The sequence below is a fragment of the Brachyhypopomus gauderio genome, chromosome 3 (genome assembly GCF_052324685.1).
Source record: "Brachyhypopomus gauderio isolate BG-103 chromosome 3, BGAUD_0.2, whole genome shotgun sequence".
Lineage (NCBI taxonomy): Eukaryota > Metazoa > Chordata > Actinopteri > Gymnotiformes > Hypopomidae > Brachyhypopomus > Brachyhypopomus gauderio.
This window is the reverse complement of record NC_135213.1, coordinates 6,266,093-6,285,958: the sequence shown is the minus strand read 5'-3', so window position 1 is coordinate 6,285,958 and position 19,866 is coordinate 6,266,093. Positions and strand designations below refer to the sequence as shown.

The 19,866-nt window shown below is 46.9% G+C and overlaps 1 protein-coding gene across 1 annotated transcript; it reads left to right on the top strand.

Annotated features, from left to right (window-relative positions):
- Window positions 1–2,858: 2,858 nt before the first annotated feature.
- Window positions 2,859–19,242, top strand: slc6a4b (solute carrier family 6 member 4b). Its single transcript, XM_076999119.1, has 13 exons — window positions 2,859–3,197; window positions 4,409–4,543; window positions 9,333–9,552; window positions 9,651–9,789; window positions 10,403–10,537; window positions 12,233–12,336; window positions 13,257–13,384; window positions 14,265–14,377; window positions 15,536–15,667; window positions 16,087–16,186; window positions 16,419–16,519; window positions 17,488–17,655; window positions 18,142–19,242. The coding sequence occupies exons 1-13, from the start codon at window positions 2,978–2,980 to the stop codon at window positions 18,220–18,222; spliced, it is 1,776 nt and encodes a 591-aa protein (XP_076855234.1). The 5' UTR covers window positions 2,859–2,977; the 3' UTR covers window positions 18,223–19,242.
- The last annotated feature ends 624 nt before the right edge of the window (window positions 19,243–19,866 follow it).

The window sequence follows — 19,866 nt, the reverse complement described above, 5'->3', positions numbered from 1 at the left end:
CATTGAGTCTGCTCAAAATATACACTGCTAAAAACAGATTTCACCCAATGAAACTACAGCAGTGTGTGGCTGAACACTGACGAACAGGGTCAAAATCTCACCTGCACGCTTTAGAAATGTGCCTGAACATATTTTAGTCTAATAACCTATTTATGAATGGGTAAAACACATTTTTATAACATCTCATTTTTCCATAACATAAAAGCCATGCATGATTCTAAAACCAGATTCAAACTGAGTGTATCATGTACAATAAAGTTAAAATTGAAAGTTATTGCCTGCTTTGGATGTGTAGTACATGTGCTGAAGGGTGCGAGGGCTGGAGGGCCAAGCCTGCACACGCCGTGGCAGGAACGTGGTGGATCTCCAGCAGCAGATGAAACATACAAAAGAACTTTAAGGTCTTGTAGCTTTGGGAGTGTCTTTTAACGGCAGAGCAGGAGGCGCTTGGGAGGTGAAACGTGCGCTGACGCGACACCAACCCAAAGATTCACTGAGAAGAAAATGATTATTGGGAGACGCGTCCCGTGTAACGCCAATACCCACAAACACCTGGGGTGTGTGCAAGTCTTGGAGTGCACATGAACACTAGTCTCAGGTCCACTTCTGTGCCTGCGTCTCCCTTTCAAATCGGTTCAGATGTGTTGAAATTCAATTCCTGGTTAAAGTCCGCAGGCGCGTTCTTAAGCAGACTTGTTAACTAGGTTCATTGAATTCAGCCGGTGAATTGAGTTTACATTCCTATCAGTTAAAAGCACTGCAGTGGGTGCAGGTCTGGAGCTCGGGTGTACTCCCGTAAGGAGCTGTCGGATCTGCGTTCAGCCGGTAGGTTGGTGGGAGGTTGGGGGAGGCGTGCACGCTGCTGTGTGATTGGAGTGGACAGGCAGCAATGCCACTGGGGTGTGCTGGAGGGGTTCCTGCTTCATGGAAGTGCTCCAAGCCCCAAGGGGGCTGGAGACTGCTGGGTGGAGGTTCTGGAGGGTCCACACCACGTGACCGGGTCAGGCCCTGCACCTTCCAGCCCACTGTATGGTCCACGGGTGAGAAGAATGAGAATCCTTCAAAGAAGCCACTGCCGACCTGCCATGTGGGCAAATGCATCAGACTGCTTGAATGAACAAGAGCCAGGCTGCCAAGGGGTTTACGCAGCATGTCGAACCCGTCAAGAGGAAACAGCCCATCTTCCTCCAATAACAAACTGATATATAGGACAAGACAGTTGGGCAGGACGACGCTTGGGCCTCAGCCTCACAGCTTTATGACGGCTGAAGTTTTTAAAGCTTTAAAACCCAAGAACGCAGTGCGGACAGCCATCTTCATACATGTTAGATTTGTTTTTTTCTAGTTAAATTCATTCAAATTTATTCGAATTAAATCACAATTGTCCCTGAGCCTTATGATAATTAACCAAATAATAATAATAATAATAATCCTGCAGTTTAAGATGTTGACGTTTAAAAGCATTTAAATTGAAAAGCATAAAAATAGATTTTAGATCACAGCAGCAATAATGTACATAATCCGTATTTATTTTTTTGAGCAACTTCAAACAAAATGTCTGGCCAAGCCACAGAGGAGTTTGCAAATCTATCTTAGAAATAAATCACCCACTAAAAGCAGGAATAGTGACCCAAACTTAACACTTTTTTTTGCCTGTCGAACAACTTGCCTCGCGACCCTTGTGGACCCCGTGCAGGGAAATGCTGGTTCCTGCAAACCAAGCCCACTGGCTGGAATGTGAGTGATAGCATCTAGCGTTCCCCCAGCACTAGAGCCAGACACTTAACCCTGCCGTGGCCCGGGGAGACCGCCCTGCCTGCAGCCGATGTCCACGTTGTCTCAGGGCAGAGAGTCCAGCGGCATAATCTGAACGGCGTCGGCAAAGATACAGTCGCAGAACGGGCAGACCATGACGACACGCTTCCCGCGCGGACGGCTCCAGCTCCCTTATTGCAAATCCATACGCGGGCAGGGGCGGGGCTACATCCTGTGGGCCTGTAACCTCATTTGCTGCACTCTGGAGCCGTGGACCCAGGCGATCGCTGCAGTCTCCGTGTCCACTTAGGATTTCTTCGGCCCGCCCGTGCTGAAAGCGGCCAATTGGATTTTGGACCTGTTTTTATTAAGTTTGGCTAATGAGGCCAGTTAGGGTGCGCGGCGTCTGTTCTCGGCTGCGGTGAACACTGCTGTGAAGGGCCCTTGAAGGCAGAGGTAGTGGTTGAGAGGTTTCTCAAAGGATGATCTTGGAGAAGGTGATGCTTGTGTCTTTGTGATTAGAACAACTCTGAAGCTGATTCTGCTACATAGACTTTAATGAAAATATTCCCAAAAGCATGTTCACACCCACATACATACATTTACGTGAGTCTGTGTGCAAATGTGTAATATATGTATGTGTATATGTAGGCTTACGACATACACACACACACACACACACACACACACACACACACACACACACACACAAACAAATACACACACACACACACAAACAAATACAAATATTCTAAACTGACAAAATTACATCAAATGATCACTCATAGCTATACGTTTTTATAATAAGATTCAGAATTCAGCACCTTTTTGAATGTTTAAATAATATTAGAAGAAAATTGAATAAACAATACTTCTCTTCACCCAAATAATTTAATCCGAACTTGAAAAGGTCCATTAGCGCGTGCTAGAGGGGCTCGAGATGTCAGAGATGAGCAATGGTATCACTGGCGCTCGCGCACATCTCCTGCATCTAATTTCATTCTGTTGTTGCTCGCGCACTCAGGTGGGGGTCTGTTAGCTAATCCTGAGGGTTTCACCTCACCTCGCGCAATACCAAACCGCAGCATGTGGTCCTCATTCCGTCTCTTTGACCACAAGTCCAACATAGTCCATAGCCTTTAATTTTTTTTACTTTCAAAGCGAAACCCTCACTTTTTACTTTACTTTATATTCAGTGGACAGAGAGATTCATTTTCCGACAATGCCCCATCAAGAGCAGGTGGTTGTCCACGCGAACCTGTGCGCGCCAGGTCCTCAGAACAGCGCCGCGTACAACACCAACCCGGTACCGGTGATCATCCAGACCGAGTCCCGCGACAAATGGAGTAAAAAGATCGATTTTCTGTTGTCGGTAATTGGCTTCGCTGTTGACCTCGGAAATGTTTGGAGGTTTCCTTATATCTGTTATCAGAACGGTGGAGGTAAGATTACTTTATCACTTATACATTTGTTTAGGTTGTTAGGTGTAATATCTTAACTTTATAACGTGCTGGGGGATTTTAAAAAAGAGACACAATGACAGCACAAACCTCAAAGTTTTTGCGCCTGTCTCGCGAGGGAGCTGTCCGTGGTGCTGGTTTGGTGCACGAAACTGATCAGTTTAAAGATCTCGAATTTAATCTGAAATATGCAAGGTGCAACAATATTAATGAATCATAAATATTGCTTTGTAGTTATAATATATATTTGCTATATTTTTTTGTTAAATATGGTAAATTTTTTATAAATTTATCTACACAAAAATAGACCACCGTACAGTTAAAACGTAGAAGTGTAAAAAATGTTAGAAGTGCAAAACATGTTTTGATCAATCGAGTAAAAATTCAAGTAACCCTAAAGGTTAATACCATACTATATAGATGTTTAATTTTGCAGAGCGATTTTTGCTGTTTTTATGTGATGCTGCGATATTACGAAAAGCGTAAGTAGTTCATTTTTTAGGGAAAACATCTTTATTAATGGTTTCTTTATTAATTAACTATTACATTTACAACTAATTACATACAATTAACTGCATGAAATATGGAGATTGTCTAACAATATGTCATATAACATTTAATCATATAACATTGAAACACATTAATAAATATTTCATCAGAGAATTTGCTTTATATGTCACTTTGTGCTGATCAGCAAGTATAAATTTTTCATATCAAACTTTACGTTATTGAGTTTTATTCAATACACAACACAGCTGGATTATTTGTAGATGGATTATTGAAAAGAACAATTTTCACACAATGTCATTCTACATCTAACGAGCGCTGAGTTGAGCAGGTCCAGGCAGTCGCGCTCAGAAATGCGTGCAAAGACTTGGCGGTTTAGATTCGGAAAGAAAATTTAAAAGGTTGACCAATGTCTATGTATCTCGTGTTTCTAATTAGTATATATAGTATCCAGTGGATTTTGTCAACATGTTAGCAATACTAGCCTATGATAAAATTGTAGTAATGATCAAATCTAAACTATATGCTATTAACGACTTTTTTCGTCTTTTTGTTTTTGATATCAACGTCACACGGCAGAAAAAAACGAGCAAAAACAACAGCATGCCCAGGTGTTTCTGAATTAGCGCAGTACCTGACGCCAGCTACCGTTGTGTCACACTAAACCTTTCGATGTGTTTGTGTAGGCGCGTTCCTCATCCCCTACGCTCTCATGACCATATTTGGAGGGGTCCCGCTTTTCTACATGGAGCTCGCGCTCGGCCAATATCACAGAACTGGCGCCATCTCTATATGGAAACATATCTGCCCCATATTCAAAGGTAACCGCCGCACGTTATTCTTCTTTAGTGCCCTGGCAAGCGGGGTCGCTTCTAGGGTTCACAGTGGTGGTCAAAGTTCATAGTTTAGCCAAATTACAGTTTTTGACGACTGCTAACGGGCGTTTGTTCAATCTGTAGTCACATTTTCAAAACTCTAAACACATTGAACACAACATCAGTCTTTAGTGGCTATACTATTAGTTCAATTCATGTTGTTATGGCACAAAATCCTTGCCACTGTCGCCCTTGGCTTGCTCACTGGGGGCTAGGACTCGGCACTTGTAAAGCTGCTTTGTGACAACAACTGTTGTAAAAAGCGCTATATAAATAAAATTTGATTGATTGATTGTGATTGAAAATGCAGTAATTTTACATGTTTTTATAATGTTAAAATTTTCTATACACACAAGGTTATCCAATAACAAAATTCTGGATCATTTTTTGCCTTATTTACAATTGCTTGCACACAGCATGTCAAAAATGATAACCTAAGGTTCAAAACCTTAAATACTGTATAAAATGCAAAGTTCTGCAAAAACAAAGGCAGCTGAAAAGCTATTACTGTAAAACATATTTTTTGCACATCTAGATCAATGAAATAAAATTAAGTACAGTAATGTACCGGGTCAGAGAGGAGCAAATATAACAATTTGTCCTGCAATCTCAAGTGCTGGTTTGGTCCTTCACAAAAGCCAGATGGGTCCCTATATCAGAGACCTCCTTCTTTCGTTTTTGAATGAACTCTACCAACAACTGGTTCCAGAAGCAGAAATGGAACAGGTGGGAGGAAACACAAGGACATTTGTAATGGGAAAATGTAGAATTTTGTCATTCTAATGTCATCACAAACTGGGGTGAGTTTCCCAAAACGTTCTTAGCTGTCACGTAGGGCAACGCCCCCTCTCGTAGCTGTCACTCTGGGTTCCCTCATGTCCGTGCTCCCTGCCTGTTTGTCCCGCCCTGCTCGTTTGTCTTTGTGTTTCCTTGTTTGTTCCCACGCCCCAGTGTCATTGCCATCACCTGTCCCTAGTTAGTTTCTATGTATAAAGTCCCAGTATTTCCCCAGTCCAGTATCCGTGATTTTGTCTACTCTGTCGGTTTGCTTTGTTCATGCTGTTTGGTCGTCTACTCTGTGCCTTGTCGGTTCGTACGTCGTTTTGTCTGCCTGTTTGATCCCTAGTTCGTGAGTCCTCCTGGTTTCTGTTGTCATGCCTGTTTTTCGTTCCTGTTCGGATTGCTTGCCCGTGATGACCCCTGCCTGTATATACGACTCTGCTTTTGGTATTCCCCGTATTAAATCTCGCTCCTCTCAGCGATTGTGTCCGTCTCCTCGCTCCGTGGCGCGAGCCACGTTACATAATCACGGATCTAACGAGGACACAGCGAGAGAGCGAGACTCCGGTGAGTTTAGTCGCTGTAACGAGTTGTTGGCTGCTTCCGTGCAGTTTAACTCTCATGTGTTACAGCGCGAACGAGCCGGAGACAGGAATACCCCTGGCGCTGTGGGAACAAGGAAGTCTCGTCGCAGACCGAAGAAAGCGCAGTCTCTTATGGCTGGCTTTCGCGACGAGACTCCTATTGAGCGCTGGGAGTCTGCCCCGCTTGGCGAACACCACAGGGGTGAGCAACCTGTGGTACAAGCAGCGGGCAGACGGAGGGAATGCACAGACGAGCTTTGGCTTAACCCTCGGTTGGCTCTCAATGGCTGCTGCGAGCTCCCGACGCCTCAGAGGAGGCGGAGCCATCGCAGAGAGAGCCACCGAGGGGCGTGTGTGTCTGTGTGTTCTTCCAGGCTCAACCCGGACACTGAGGAGGAGGACCTAACACCGCTGATCCCGCCGGCTACTCCACAGGACACCCCCATGTATTTTTTGGGGGGGAGTACAAGCCACGTCGGCTTGGCGGACACGCCCCCCGATGACGTCAGTATAGTGGCTCCGCCCCCCGAGGACGTCGGCTTGGCGGACACGCCCCCCGATGACGTCAGTATGGTGGCTCCGCCCCCCGAGGACGTCGGCTTGGCGGACACGCCCCCCGATGACGTCAGTATAGTGGCTCCGCCCCCCGAGGACGTCGGCTTGGCGGTTCCGCCCCCCGAGGACGTCGGCTTGGCGGTTCCGCCCCCCGAGGACGTCGGCTTGGCGGTTCCGCCCCCCGAGAACGTCGGCTTGGTGGCTCCGCCCCCCGAGTGCATCTCCTCACCTCGGATTCCTGTCCCCGCTGCCCGTAGGCAGTTCATACCTGTTCCTGTCCCCGCTGCCCGTAGGCAGTTCATACCTGTTCCTGTCCCCGCTGCCCGTAGGCAGTTCATACCTGTGCCTGTCCCCGCTACCCGTCGGCAGTTCGTGCCTGTTCCTGTCCCCGCGACCCTGGAGGGGTCGTCCACGCCGGTTCCTGTCCCCGCGACCCTGGAGAGGTCGTCCACGCCGGTTCCTGTCCCCGCGACCCTGGAGAGGTCGTCCACGCCGGCTCCTGTTCCCGCTGCCCGCCAGCGGACCCTGCCTGTTCCCGCTGCCCGCCAGCGGACCCTGCCTGTTCCCGCTGCCCGCCAGCGGACCCTGCCTGTTCCCGCTGCCCGCCAGCGGACCCTGCCTGTTCCCGCTGCACGCCAGCGGACCCTGCCTGTTCCCGCTGCACGCCAGCGGACCCTGCCTGTTCCCGCTGCCTGTCTGCCGGCTCCTGTTCCCGCTGCCTGCCGCCCGGCCGCACCTGTCGCCCCAGAGACTGTGCTGCCCACGTGTGGGCTTGGACTCAGTGTGTTGTCTGCTCCGCCCCGTGTTCCTGCCTCTATGCCTGTGTCCCCCTTGCTCCCGTGTTCCATCCCTGGTTTTGTTTTGGTCCCTGTCCCCGTGGTTATGTCTGTCAAGGTCTGTGTTCCTGTTCCCGTGTCTGTTTCCTGTGGTGTCGTCTCTGTCCCCGTCCCCATGTCTGTTCCCCAAGTCGTCACCCACCTTGTGCCTGTGCCCGTCTCTGTTGTTCATGCTGTCTTTGCCTCCGTGTTCTCCTCTGCCCTGTCCCCTGGCCCAACTCCCGTGTCTGTCCCCAGTCCTGTCCTGACCAGTCCTCCTCCCGTGCCTCGCCCGGTCCCTGCCTGTGTGGCCGTGCCCCGGCCCGGCTCCTGGCCCATCTCTGGTCCCCCTGTCCCTGCTGTGCCCCGGTCTCCATGCCCTGCTTTCCCCCTGTCTGTTCCTCCGGTCTGTCCTGTGTCCGCTGTCCCTGTCCTGTCTGCCCTTGCGTGCCCCGGAGTGGCACGCTTTGAGGGGGGGTTCTGTCACGTAGGGCAACGCCCCCTCTCGTAGCTGTCACTCTGGGTTCCCTCATGTCCGTGCTCCCTGCCTGTTTGTCCCGCCCTGCTCGTTTGTCTTTGTGTTTCCTTGTTTGTTCCCACGCCCCAGTGTCATTGCCATCACCTGTCCCTAGTTAGTTTCTATGTATAAAGTCCCAGTATTTCCCCAGTCCAGTATCCGTGATTTTGTCTACTCTGTCGGTTTGCTTTGTTCATGCTGTTTGGTCGTCTACTCTGTGCCTTGTCGGTTCGTACGTCGTTTTGTCTGCCTGTTTGATCCCTAGTTCGTGAGTCCTCCTGGTTTCTGTTGTCATGCCTGTTTTTCGTTCCTGTTCGGATTGCTTGCCCGTGATGACCCCTGCCTGTATATACGACTCTGCTTTTGGTATTCCCCGTATTAAATCTCGCTCCTCTCAGCGATTGTGTCCGTCTCCTCGCTCCGTGGCGCGAGCCACGTTACATTAGCACTAAGTACTTCGTAACCTCGTTCTTACGTACGAGGTTAAGAAGTACTTAGCGCTAAGAACGTTTTGGGAAACTCACCCCTGGTTTATAGACCATCCAAGAGTGATGTCCCTTTTCCTCCCGCCCATCTTGCCTTTCCTCAACACCACTAAGGAACTTTTTTCAGTCTGGAGGTTGAAGGTGTATGGTCATCGGCCCCATGACCAAATGTCCCTGCTGCATGCAATGGATCCCGGCTGCAGAGACCGGGATCCAGCTGAAGACTGCCAGGGGTGAATAAGGCATACCAAGCTTTTCTATCTCAGGTGCATGGCAAGGGCCAACATCAGATGTAATGAAGATGAAAATATGTAGCCAACTGCTGAAGACCACTTACATTACACATAACAAGACTGTTCAGTTTTGTATTGTGTTTTTTCCCCCTTGTGTGGCTGTTTTTGTATATGTGTATTTTTACACATATGGGACCATGGCTAATTATGTTTACAATTATGGTAATTATTTTCTGGGTTAGGTCACAATTTACAGTAATGTCCCTAATACAGTAAAATATAATTTTACTGCAAAACTGTTACTGACTCCTTTTTTGTCTAATCTACATTCCATATAGTACCTAACAGTAAATATAACTCATTGTGTAGACAGTATGTTGCCAAAAATGCACACATTCGAAAAAAAAATCTGGTCAACCTTCTCTTCAGCAGATCAACATTGTGTTTTATGTTTATAAGCAATATTAAATATTAATAATAATAAGCATTGCAAAGCATGTGTCATTAATACAATGTAATTCAGTGAGAATGAAATCAACACTAATGTGTTTTAAAGATAGAGCAGCATGTTACCACTTTTGACACACTATATATATAATATGAAAGCAACAGGTGTAGAAAAGGGCGGGGACAGAAAGGGACGGGGTAGAAAACAGTCCAATCAGCGAGGCAGCCCCAGTCCAGCACCCAGTCATGTGACGTGCCCTGTCCAGTCTGCGTACCCCTTGAAGATCTCCCCCTCCGTGTTCCCCCTCGGTTCTCGTAGGGATCGGCTTTGCCATCTGCATCATCGCGCTGTACGTGTCCTTCTACTACAACACCATCATCGCCTGGGCGCTCTTCTACCTCTACTCCTCCTTCAGCAGCACGCTGCCCTGGACCAGCTGCGACAACACCTGGAACACCGACAACTGCACCAACTACTTCGGCAAGGACAACGTCACGTGGACCAACTACTCGCGCTCGCCCGCCGAGGAGTTTTACACGTAAGTGCATGTAAGTGGGGGGGCGGGACTTACACAGAGGGGGAGGAGCCAAACAGGGTGTGGGGACGACTCTGGTGACTCTGGTCTACTGTCCGCAGGAGGAACGTCCTGGAGCTGCACGAGTCGTCGGGTCTGGAGGACGTGGGCGTGGTCCGCTGGCAGCTGATGCTCTGCCTCTTCCTCATCTTCACCATCGTTTACTTCAGCCTGTGGAAGGGCGTCAAGACGTCGGGGAAGGCACGTGTGATGCTCACGTGAGACGCAGTCCACAGAGCAGGGCCACGCACAGGGCGTTAATCTCAGGACCTTCTTTACCCATGCGCAGACCAAGAGTCTTAATGCCTGACCACGCAGAGGGCAGTATCAAAACTAAAGCCTTGGGTAGAACATTACTCTCAGAAACCCACATGCTCATACTCTCATGTACATTCTTCCCAGACACAAATATGGGCTGCTAAACAGACATCAAGGTACATGCAGAAACCTGGTTAAGACTATGATAGAGTCCTGAAGTGAGCATTTTATTAGAAGGCTTAACAGTCTTAAGATAGTCAGATAAGAAATACACACAATAAACAAAAGGATGTAGGATTTGTTTCTGTTCTGTGCTGTCCTCTCTCTCTCTCTCTCTCTCTCTCTCTCTCATGTTCTCTCTCTATTTTCTGTTCTCTCTCACTCTCTCTTTTGTGCTCTCTCTGCCTCTCTTGTGTTCTCTCTCTCTTTCTCTATCTCTCTCTGTATTGTGTTCTCCCTCTCCCCCACCCCCCTCTCTCTCTTGTGTTCTCCCTGTCTTTCTCTATCTCTCTCTTTTGTGTCCCCCCCCCTCACCCCCTCTCTCTCTCTCTCTCAGGTGGTGTGGGTGACAGCCACTCTGCCCTACGTGGTGTTGCTGATTCTGTTGGTTCGTGGGGCGACGTTGCCAGGCGCCTGGAGGGGTGTGGTCTTCTACCTGCAGCCCAAATGGGAGAAACTGCAGGAGACGAGTGTGAGCCTCCCTGTCCCCAACTCTCATACACACACAACACACTCACTCAGTGAACATTCATATCAATGTATAAATGAGACACAAGGAGAGAGAGAGAGATAGAGAGAGAGAGAGAGAGAGAGAGAGAGGGAGAGCAATATTATACCAAAATAGAAAGAAAAAGAAAAATCATTCAGAAAATCAATGGAGATTTGTAAATGTCAATGGAGATATATTGGATTATTTTTCATTGATGTGTAATAATCTGCTCTTAATCTTTCCTTTTCCCCTTTTGTACTCATTATACTTACCTGTTGAAAGTTGAAAACCATTTATTCTGATGAGTTTTCTCAGAATTTTACTATGCATTGCCTTGTGTTCTGTGTTGTGCTCTATGTGCTGTGTATTGTGGGCTTGTGTGTTGCCTGCTGTGTTTTGTGTGTTTCTGTGCAGTATTCTGTGTTGTGTGTACAATATACTCTGTTGCTCTGTGTTCTGTGTGCTGTCTTGCTGTGTGTGCTGTGGTCTTTGTGTTGTGTGTTCTGTGTGCTGTGCTTTCTGTGTTGTGTGTGCTGTATTCTGTTTTCTTTGTTCTGTGTGTTGTGTGTGCTGTGTTCTGTATGCTCTGTGTTGTGTGTGCTGTATTCTGTTTTCTTTGTTCTGTGTGTTGTGTGTGCTGTTTTCTTTGCATTCTGTGTTCTGTGTGCTGTGTTCCATGTGTGATGTTTCTGTGTGTTCTGTGTGCTGTGTTCAGTGTGCTGTGTTCTGTGTGCTGTGTTCTGTGTGTTTTGTGTACTGTGTTCCATGTGTGATGTGCGCTGTTCTGTGTGTTCTGTGTTCTACATGTGGTGTTCCATGTGTGCTGTGTGCTGTGTGTTCTGTGTTCTGCGTGCTGTGTTCCATGTGTGCTGTGTACTGTGTGCTGTTCCATGTGTTCTGTGTTCTATGTGCAGTGTTTCATGTGTTCTGTGTTCTATGTGCAGTGTTTCATGTGTTCTGTGTTCCGTGTGTGCTGTGTTCTGTGTTCCATGTGTTCTTTGTGTGCTATGTTCGGTGTGCTGTTCTGTGTGTTGGGTTCAGCGTGTTCTGTGTTCCATGTGTGCTGTTTTCCGTGCGTTCTGTGTTCCGTGTGTGCTGTATTCTGTGTTCCGTGTGTTCTGTGTGTTCTGTGTGCTCCATGCTGGCTGGCGAGGCTGGTATTTTCTGTCCAGCTGCTACAGCTCAGATGAGGTGCATAAATAAAGGCTGCTCAGGCTAATCAGATGCTTAATTGGTTTTTAAGCTTGTTTTCCATTATGAAAGGCCCTCTTTCTTGCTCTCACACTGATGCAACACACACACACACACACACACACACACACACACACACACACACACACGTGCACGGGACGTCCATCCAGCTATGCAGGTCTTCAGATCTAACACCGCCCTGTCTCTCCCAATGCAAGGCTATGAAATCATCACCTACAAGGTGGTATCATCCCCCAAAGTCTACCACCTCCTCAAACTCTCATTTATTCAACGATATAAAGACCTCCAAACATTAGAGCACCATCACAAACCCCGGCCTGTTCACACTGACCTGGTCTGTTCACACTGACCTGGTCTGTTCACACTAACCTGGCCTGTTCACACTGCCGATGGCTGATGGCCGCATGTCTTTTATTCGTTTCTCGGTTCTTGTTTGTTGTCCTTACCGTGTGTTTGGTCGGGCAGGTGTGGGTGGACGCCGCCGCTCAGATCTTCTTCTCGCTGGGGCCGGGATTCGGGGTGCTGCTGGCCCTGTCCAGCTACAACCCCTTCACCAACAACTGCTACAGGTGCGTGCAGAGAGCTCCGCCCACCAACCATCACGCCCGCCGCAGTTCCAGGCTTCGCCACTGGGGGGAGTTCTGGTCAGGAGTTCAGCTCAAAAAGTGCTCCAGGTTTCTTGCTGCTCTCGCTCCTGGGGAGTTGACGTGGTTTTGTCATTACGAGACCCAGACGCAACTGAAGCTGAAATGGCATGAACCTTTTTCAATAGTATTGTGTTTTTCTAGTCCCACAGAGCTGACACAGTGTTGCTACTGCAAGGCCCTGCAGAACTGGATTATTGATACCACTAGCATACAGACACCTTTAGACAAATAGAGGAATGAGGTATCCTGCTAGTTAATGAATTTACACAGTGACTTTTCTACAGGGCTTTGCAGCATATTTCTGTCAACCATTATCACGATGCTGGCCTTTTCTATATGGTTACTGCCAATACGTGCCATCACCAAGTTTTAAAAAAGCCTAGTTTTGGTGATCCAGAATGATAAACACTTGAGTCAGGGCTTTCACATGGTCTAACTGTGCATATTTATGTTGTACCAGCATCATGTAGCCCTGTGCTTAACGACATCAAGCATTTTCTGTATGACAGGAATGTTTTACTTTTTTTTATTATTGTGCATACTTTCCAGTTCCAAACTCATGTTAAGGTGGATATCTCTCTCTCTATCTCCCACTCTCTCTGTCTCTCTCTCTCCCTCTCTCTCTTCCTTCCTCTCTCTGCCTCTCTCTCTCTCTTCCTCTCTCTGCCTCTATTACTCTCTCTCTCTCTCTCTCTGCCTCTCTCTATATCTTCCTCTCTCTCTGCCTCTCTCTCTCTCTATCTCCCTCTCTCACTTCTCTCTCTCTTCCTCTCTCTCTGCCTCTCTCTCTCTCTCTCTCTCTCTATCTCTCTCTCTATCTCCCTCTCTCTCTCTTCTCTCAGAGATGCCATCGTGACCAGCCTGGTGAACTGTCTCACCAGCTTCATGTCAGGGTTCGTTATCTTCACCGTGCTGGGCTACATGGCTGAGCAGAGACATGTCAGTGTGGAGGACGTGGCCAAAAACAAAGGCAAGTACACGCATGCACACGCAAACACACATACACACACTCATTGGCTCACGCAAACACACATACACACACTCATTGGCTCACGCATGCACACGCAAACACACATACACACACTCATTGGCTCACGCATGCACACGCAAACACACATACACACACTCATTGGCTCACGCATGCACACGCAAACACACATACACACACTCATTGGCTCACGCATGCACACGCAAACACACATACACACACTCATTGGCTCACGCATGCACACACAAACACACATACACACACTCATTGGCTCACGCATGCACACGCAAACACACATACACACACTCATTGGCTCACGCATGCACACGCAAACACACATACACACACTCATTGGCTCACGCATGCACACGCAAACACACATACACACACTCATTGGCTCACGCATGCACACGCAAACACACATACACACACTCACTGGCTCACGCATGCAAACGCAAACACACATACACACACTCACTGGCTCACGCATGCAAACGCAAACACACATACACACACTCATTTTCTCATGCATGCAAACACACATACACACACTCATTTTCTCATGCATGCAAACACAAACACACACGCATTCACACAACTAAACAAGCTTTCCCTTTGTGTAGGGCTAGGGGAGCCGTGAGCTATTGGTTAGAGAACATGATGAGCCCCAAAGGGCAAAGTGCTGATATGGGCCCTAAAGGCAGCACTACCTGTCATGCCAAAGGGCAGAGTGCTGCTATGGGCCCTAAAGGCAGCACTGCAATTTTTTAGCCTCTTCTGGCAACAGGTCTCCTATGGCAACAGCCTGGCTCTGCTCAGACATTCTGCAACATAAATGACAAAAAAACTATCTGCATTACAGGGCCGAGCCTTCTGTTCATCACCTACCCAGAAGCCATTGCAAACATGATGGGTTCCACATTCTTTGCCATCATCTTCTTTGTGATGATGATTACGTTGGGATTGGACAGCACGGTGGGCTCATGAATTCACACGCGCACGCACACACATACACATTATACCTGTCAAGTGTCCCGTTTTGGCCGGGAAAGTCCCGTATTTTACCGCTCTGTCACGGCGTCATCCCGTATTTTTTTTTCCCGTATTTTTCCCGTATTTTCAGTTTTCAATTTTTATTTTTTTTAAAGCATTCATGTGCCGCTCCAAACAGAATTCTGTCACTAGCCTCGCGAGAACTGCTACCCACCCAGACTACTGCAGGTGGAACTGCCACCCAGACTACTGCAGGTGGAACTGCCACCCAGACTACTGCAGGTGGAACTGCCACCCAGACTACTGCAGGTGGAACTGCCACCCAGACTACTGCAGGTGGAACTGTCACCCAGACTACTGCAGGTGGAACTGCCACCCAGACTACTGCAGGTGGAACTGCCACCCAGACTACTGCAGGTGGCACTGCCACTCAGACTACTGCAGGTGGAACTGCCACTCAGACTACTGCAGGTGGAACTGCCACCCAGACTACTGCAGGTGGCACTGCCACCCAGACTACTGCAGGTGGAACTGCCACTCAGACTACTGCAGGTGGAACTGCCACCCAGACTACTGCAGGTGGAACTGCCACTCAGACTACTGCAGGTGGAACTGCCACTCAGACTACTGCAGGTGGAACTGCCACCCAGACTACTGCAGGTGGAACTGCCACCCAGACTACTGCAGGTGGAACTGCCACCCAGACTACTGCAGGTGGAACTGCCACTCAGACTACTGCAGGTGGCAGTTCTCGCGAGGCTAGTGACAGAATTCTTTTTGGCGCGGCACATGAATGCTTTAAAAAAAAATAACAATTGAAAACTTGCGGGTTTAGTCACATTTGTAGTTCAAAACATATTTGGGGTGTTTTTTCTTCACTTTTTGCCACTCCAATGTTTTCGTCTCTCCTACAGCCTCGATTGCAGCTATATGCAAATAACAGATTATGCAAATTAGGTGATGATGTCATACGGGAAATGTCTCGTATTTTAAAATACAAAACTTGACAGGTATGACACACACACACACACTGTATTTAATATAACAGCATGAAAAGTTGGTAACATATGGCAACCCTCTGCGTTCAGCATGTATAGTGAACATCTCTGGTGATGCTCCATGTCATGTATGTGGTGCCAGTTTGGGGGCCTGGAGGCTATAATCACCGCAGTGATGGACGAGTACCCGGATTTCCTGTCTCACAGAAGGGAAGTGTTCGTTCTGGGATTGGTGGTCGTGTGCTTTTTGGGCTCTCTCAGCACCCTTACTAAAGTGAGTTCCTTTGTCACCCATTGCCAGGTATCTGGTCTCATTAATGGAAACGATGCTTTGATATCTCAGATTTCAGAATGGCACTTCCACATGAAGCATCTCAACAGCACAGGTTAGATGTTCACAGGTCAGATGTTCACAAGTCAGATGTTCACAGGTCAGATGTTCACTGGTCAGTTGTTCACAGTTTAGATGTTCACATTTTAGATGTACACAGGTCAGATGTTCACAGGTCAGTTGTTCACAGGTTAGATGTTCACAGCTCAGATGTTCACAGGTTAGTTGTTCACAGTTTAGATGTTCACAGATGCATTTTCTCTGGAGTCTGGACACTCAAACAAGTCTGAACACTCAAACAAGCACAGGTCTGGTATTATATTTTGTGAGACATGGGTGCATGAGTGTGTTTGTGGTTACAGGGTGGGGCGTATGTGGTGAAGCTGCTGGAGGAATTTGGAGTTGGGTCCTCCATAATCGCGGTGGTCTTTCTGGAAGCCACTGCTGTCTCCTGGTTCTATGGTAAGACCAGAAGCCCTGAATTGTGCAGGGAGAAGTCAACTGGCTGAAGTCAACTTATTGTGCAGACTTTTATTGTGCATGTTTTTATTGTGTATGTTTTTATTGTTCAGGCTTTTATTGTGCATGATTAGTGAGACAGTGACAACCCATAAGTGACCAGCATCAGTTTCCTGTGATTCAGATTTGAGCGTCAAGGTGACTAACCAGTTCAACGGTATTCGGCACCTTGCAGGTATCAACAGATTCAGCAGTGACATCAAGGCCATGCTGGGCTACACCCCCGGACTGTTCTGGAAGGTTTGCTGGGTGGCCATCAGCCCGGCCTTCCTCGCCGTGAGTGAAACCGCAGATATCTACTCATGTTTCACGTTATCAGAATGGGTCTGCATTTTTTAAAGCCTTGCTAATATAGAGTAATCTAGAGTTTTCCATCAGTGGGAGTCACTTCTAAATGTTATTTTTATTCCACTGACATTTAGATGTTATTGTATACTGAGATTTCCAAGCAGCAAGATGTTTGAAGGCTTAGAAGTTTCGAGGGTGTGAGGAAGATAAATTAGACTGTAACTCATCTCTCATTCAGAAATGCAGGTGTCCACAATTTCCTCTGCTCTCCCGCCCACCCACCGCAGTTTAATCACATTCTTAAGCCCAGTCTGTCTTTGAAAAGGCTGCACCACAAATGTCAAATCCATTCACCTCGCTAACGTAATATTCAGCTCCCGCCCCACACGATTGAGCAGCTAATCTCAGCAGGACCACCCTGGACCAGTGAGAGCTGACATTTCCCCACTGCTGCCTCTTCATGCTCTTCCTCCTGGAGTTCTTCTTGATGAATGAGCACCTCTCCCATTATCCCTGCCGCTGGGAGAAGATTTGAAACGTTGGCGAGCTAACGGCATTCGTCACTGTTCTGCCACTCTGGTCATTTGGAGTGACCATGGATAATCATACAGTTTACAGCATAGAAATATGAAGATTTTACAGTACTGAGTAGTCCATCTCTACAGACTCTGTAGTACTGAGTAGTCCACATCTACAGATTCCATAGTACGGAGTAGTTCATATTTACAGTTGACGATCACGATCTAAAACCTCCATTGCTTCACTTTAAGAGCTAAATCCCTCTTTTGACAAGTTCACTCAAGCCTATATATTCTAGCTTTTGTTGACAATATTTAGACAATATTTCCTGACATTCCTGAAAATTCAAAACTTGTTTGCTGCATGAGAGCTCACTGTAAATGGGCCTCATCCGTCTCACTTTTGTCTCACACTGGGTCTCCTGTTGTCATGTGCAGTATATCATCATTAGTTCCCTGCTGAATCCAGCACCCCTGACGCTCTTCGACTACAAGTTCCCCCACTGGAGCCTGACGGTGGGCTACATTGTCGGTGCCTCCTCGTTCATGTGGATCCCGGTGTACGTGGTGTACAAGCTGGTGTGGACACCTGGCTCCCTCAAACAGGTGAGGACCACCGCCTTAGAGATTACATCACACCGCAGGTCTAGAGTCAACGGGGTAGGATAGAAGAACACACACCGCAGGTCTGGGGTCAGTGGGGTAGGAACTAAAACACATAGCAGGTCTGGGGTCAGTGGGGTAGGATGGAAAACACAGCACAGGTCTGGGGTCAGTGGGGTAGGATGGAAAACATACAGCAGGTTTGGGGTCAGGCATGTTTCCACTTGTCCATTCTCCCCAATGGTTAGTTGAAACTTTTTTCATGAATAAATTAATAAATAATTTGACGAGACTGATCTCATTCCTGGTTGTCAGCTTTTTGGGATGGACTAAATGTTATAGCTGAAATAACCATTTTTGGTCCTGGAAGCCAATGACATACATTTATGAATCCTGATCAATATGCGTGTAAAAGCCATTTAACAGTAATAATGGACACTCAGCTTTGTGAGACACTACATTATTGTAATGTGCTGTCTTTGATTTCAGCGCCTGGCCGTTTGTCTGCGGCCTGAGAGGACCCTACCAGACATTCACACCGAGTCACTGGGTTTGACGCCTGTACCTTAGGTTGACCTGGTTGGACCAAACCAAGTTGACACGTGAGAGGGGACATACAGACCCCACAGATTAAAGAGGCAATAAGTAGCAGATTTTGATTTACTTACCAGTTGCAATACTTGTCATGTTTCTGTGGACAGGTGTAGCTGGTACTGATGTGAGATCAGCCTAAGTTACCCTACATTACATTATTAGTAAGCATATTTGCTTACATCAAACAACATACAACTGCACACAAGAAGATACAACAATCTTCCAAACACACCGAGAGTTCACACACATTCCGTGTGACCTTCTTCACTCTGTGATTACTGTCCATTCATTTTTCATTGTGTAAAGGTGAATGCTGCTTATTGCTCTTTTAATTTAAGTATCACTTGATTTGGAAAGACAAATCAGTTATCTGGCAGTGATTGTTTTCACTAAATCAGTGCTAATACTAATATTTTCACTCTTATGCAGTATGTGGAATAATAAACTAGTGAAGTAGTTGAAGATTATCATATAAAATATAATCCGTAACATTTGACCATCAATCAGTGGGACTGATATTCTTTGTTTGATATTTTTTCTCCAATTGGATTAAGCAAATTGGATTCTCCGTTTTTTCTCCAATTGGATTAAGCAAATGTTCAAAGTGACATTAAGAACGGACACTTGGTGAGAGTCATACAAATGAGAATACCTCATGGTGAGAAACTCACACTGACCACGCACTTTCTCAATCGCTTTTTAAAAACGCTAGTTATTGAAAAGTTCCGGTGTGTTCTGCCTTACCTCTGTGTACCATAGCCACCTGTGTCAAAACACTGATAGCTGTATTAGTAGTATGCCTGTTGAATAACTAACATTTCACGAAGACTGTTTTTCAGTTCCCTGACAATACTTGAGCCTGAATTCTACAGTGTCTCGAAGTTAGGTCTTCAGAAAAGGGGGTTAAGGTGTAAATAAACATGAATATGTCTATGAAACTTATATTCTGATGGTCTCTGATGAAATACGTTCTGCGTAAAACGGTACGGTCTTGTATTGGTGAATCTTGCTTGTATTCCAAATGTCTTAAGTAATAATAAAGATCAATAATAATTATGTATGCATCATATAAACATGGCATTAAATGTTTTAGATGGCGATAAAATAAGCAAACAGACTTTTAGTCCGTAGTGCGCAACGCTCCTTTTCTGCTATGTCCTTTAATTACCATGCGCATTTGCATTGCGTGATCAGAGAGCGGCATTGTGTCCAGGGTTTAAATGAGATGTTTTATTAAAGACTGCACCCATCGAATCAAGAAGGGACCAGCCTCAGGTATGGGGGTCACAGAATATGAAAGGGACGGTTGTTGTTCCACATTCAGCCACTTCTGTACGAGCACAACACATCAAAGGCTTGGGTGGGGGCGTGGGGGGGTTGGTGCCGGTGGTGTGTCTCAGATCCAGAGAGGAAGGGACACAAAAGAGATGCAAGCCCAGTCTGTTCATTAGCACGGCGAATAGGATTTAGTCGGGTCTGTTAACATCAGAAATAATTTTTAAAAATCAAGAAAGATAGAAACGACAACTCTGACAACCTCGGCATCTAGAGTGCTCTCACGTGCATAAATGTGGGGACCACATGGAGCAAAGAAAATTATGGTAATCACAGGAAACAGAA

Excerpts from the sequence above, each read along its gene's own strand:
- slc6a4b (XM_076999119.1), top strand. The coding sequence starts at position 2,978 with ATGCCCCATCAAGAGCAGGTGGTTGTCCACGCGAACCTGTGCGCGCCA. Across the intron at positions 13,385-14,264 it reads GGACGTGGCCAAAAACAAAG|GGCCGAGCCTTCTGTTCATC; the intron begins GCAAGTACACGC and ends TCTGCATTACAG. Across the intron at positions 15,668-16,086 it reads CTCTCAGCACCCTTACTAAA|GGTGGGGCGTATGTGGTGAA; the intron begins GTGAGTTCCTTT and ends TTGTGGTTACAG.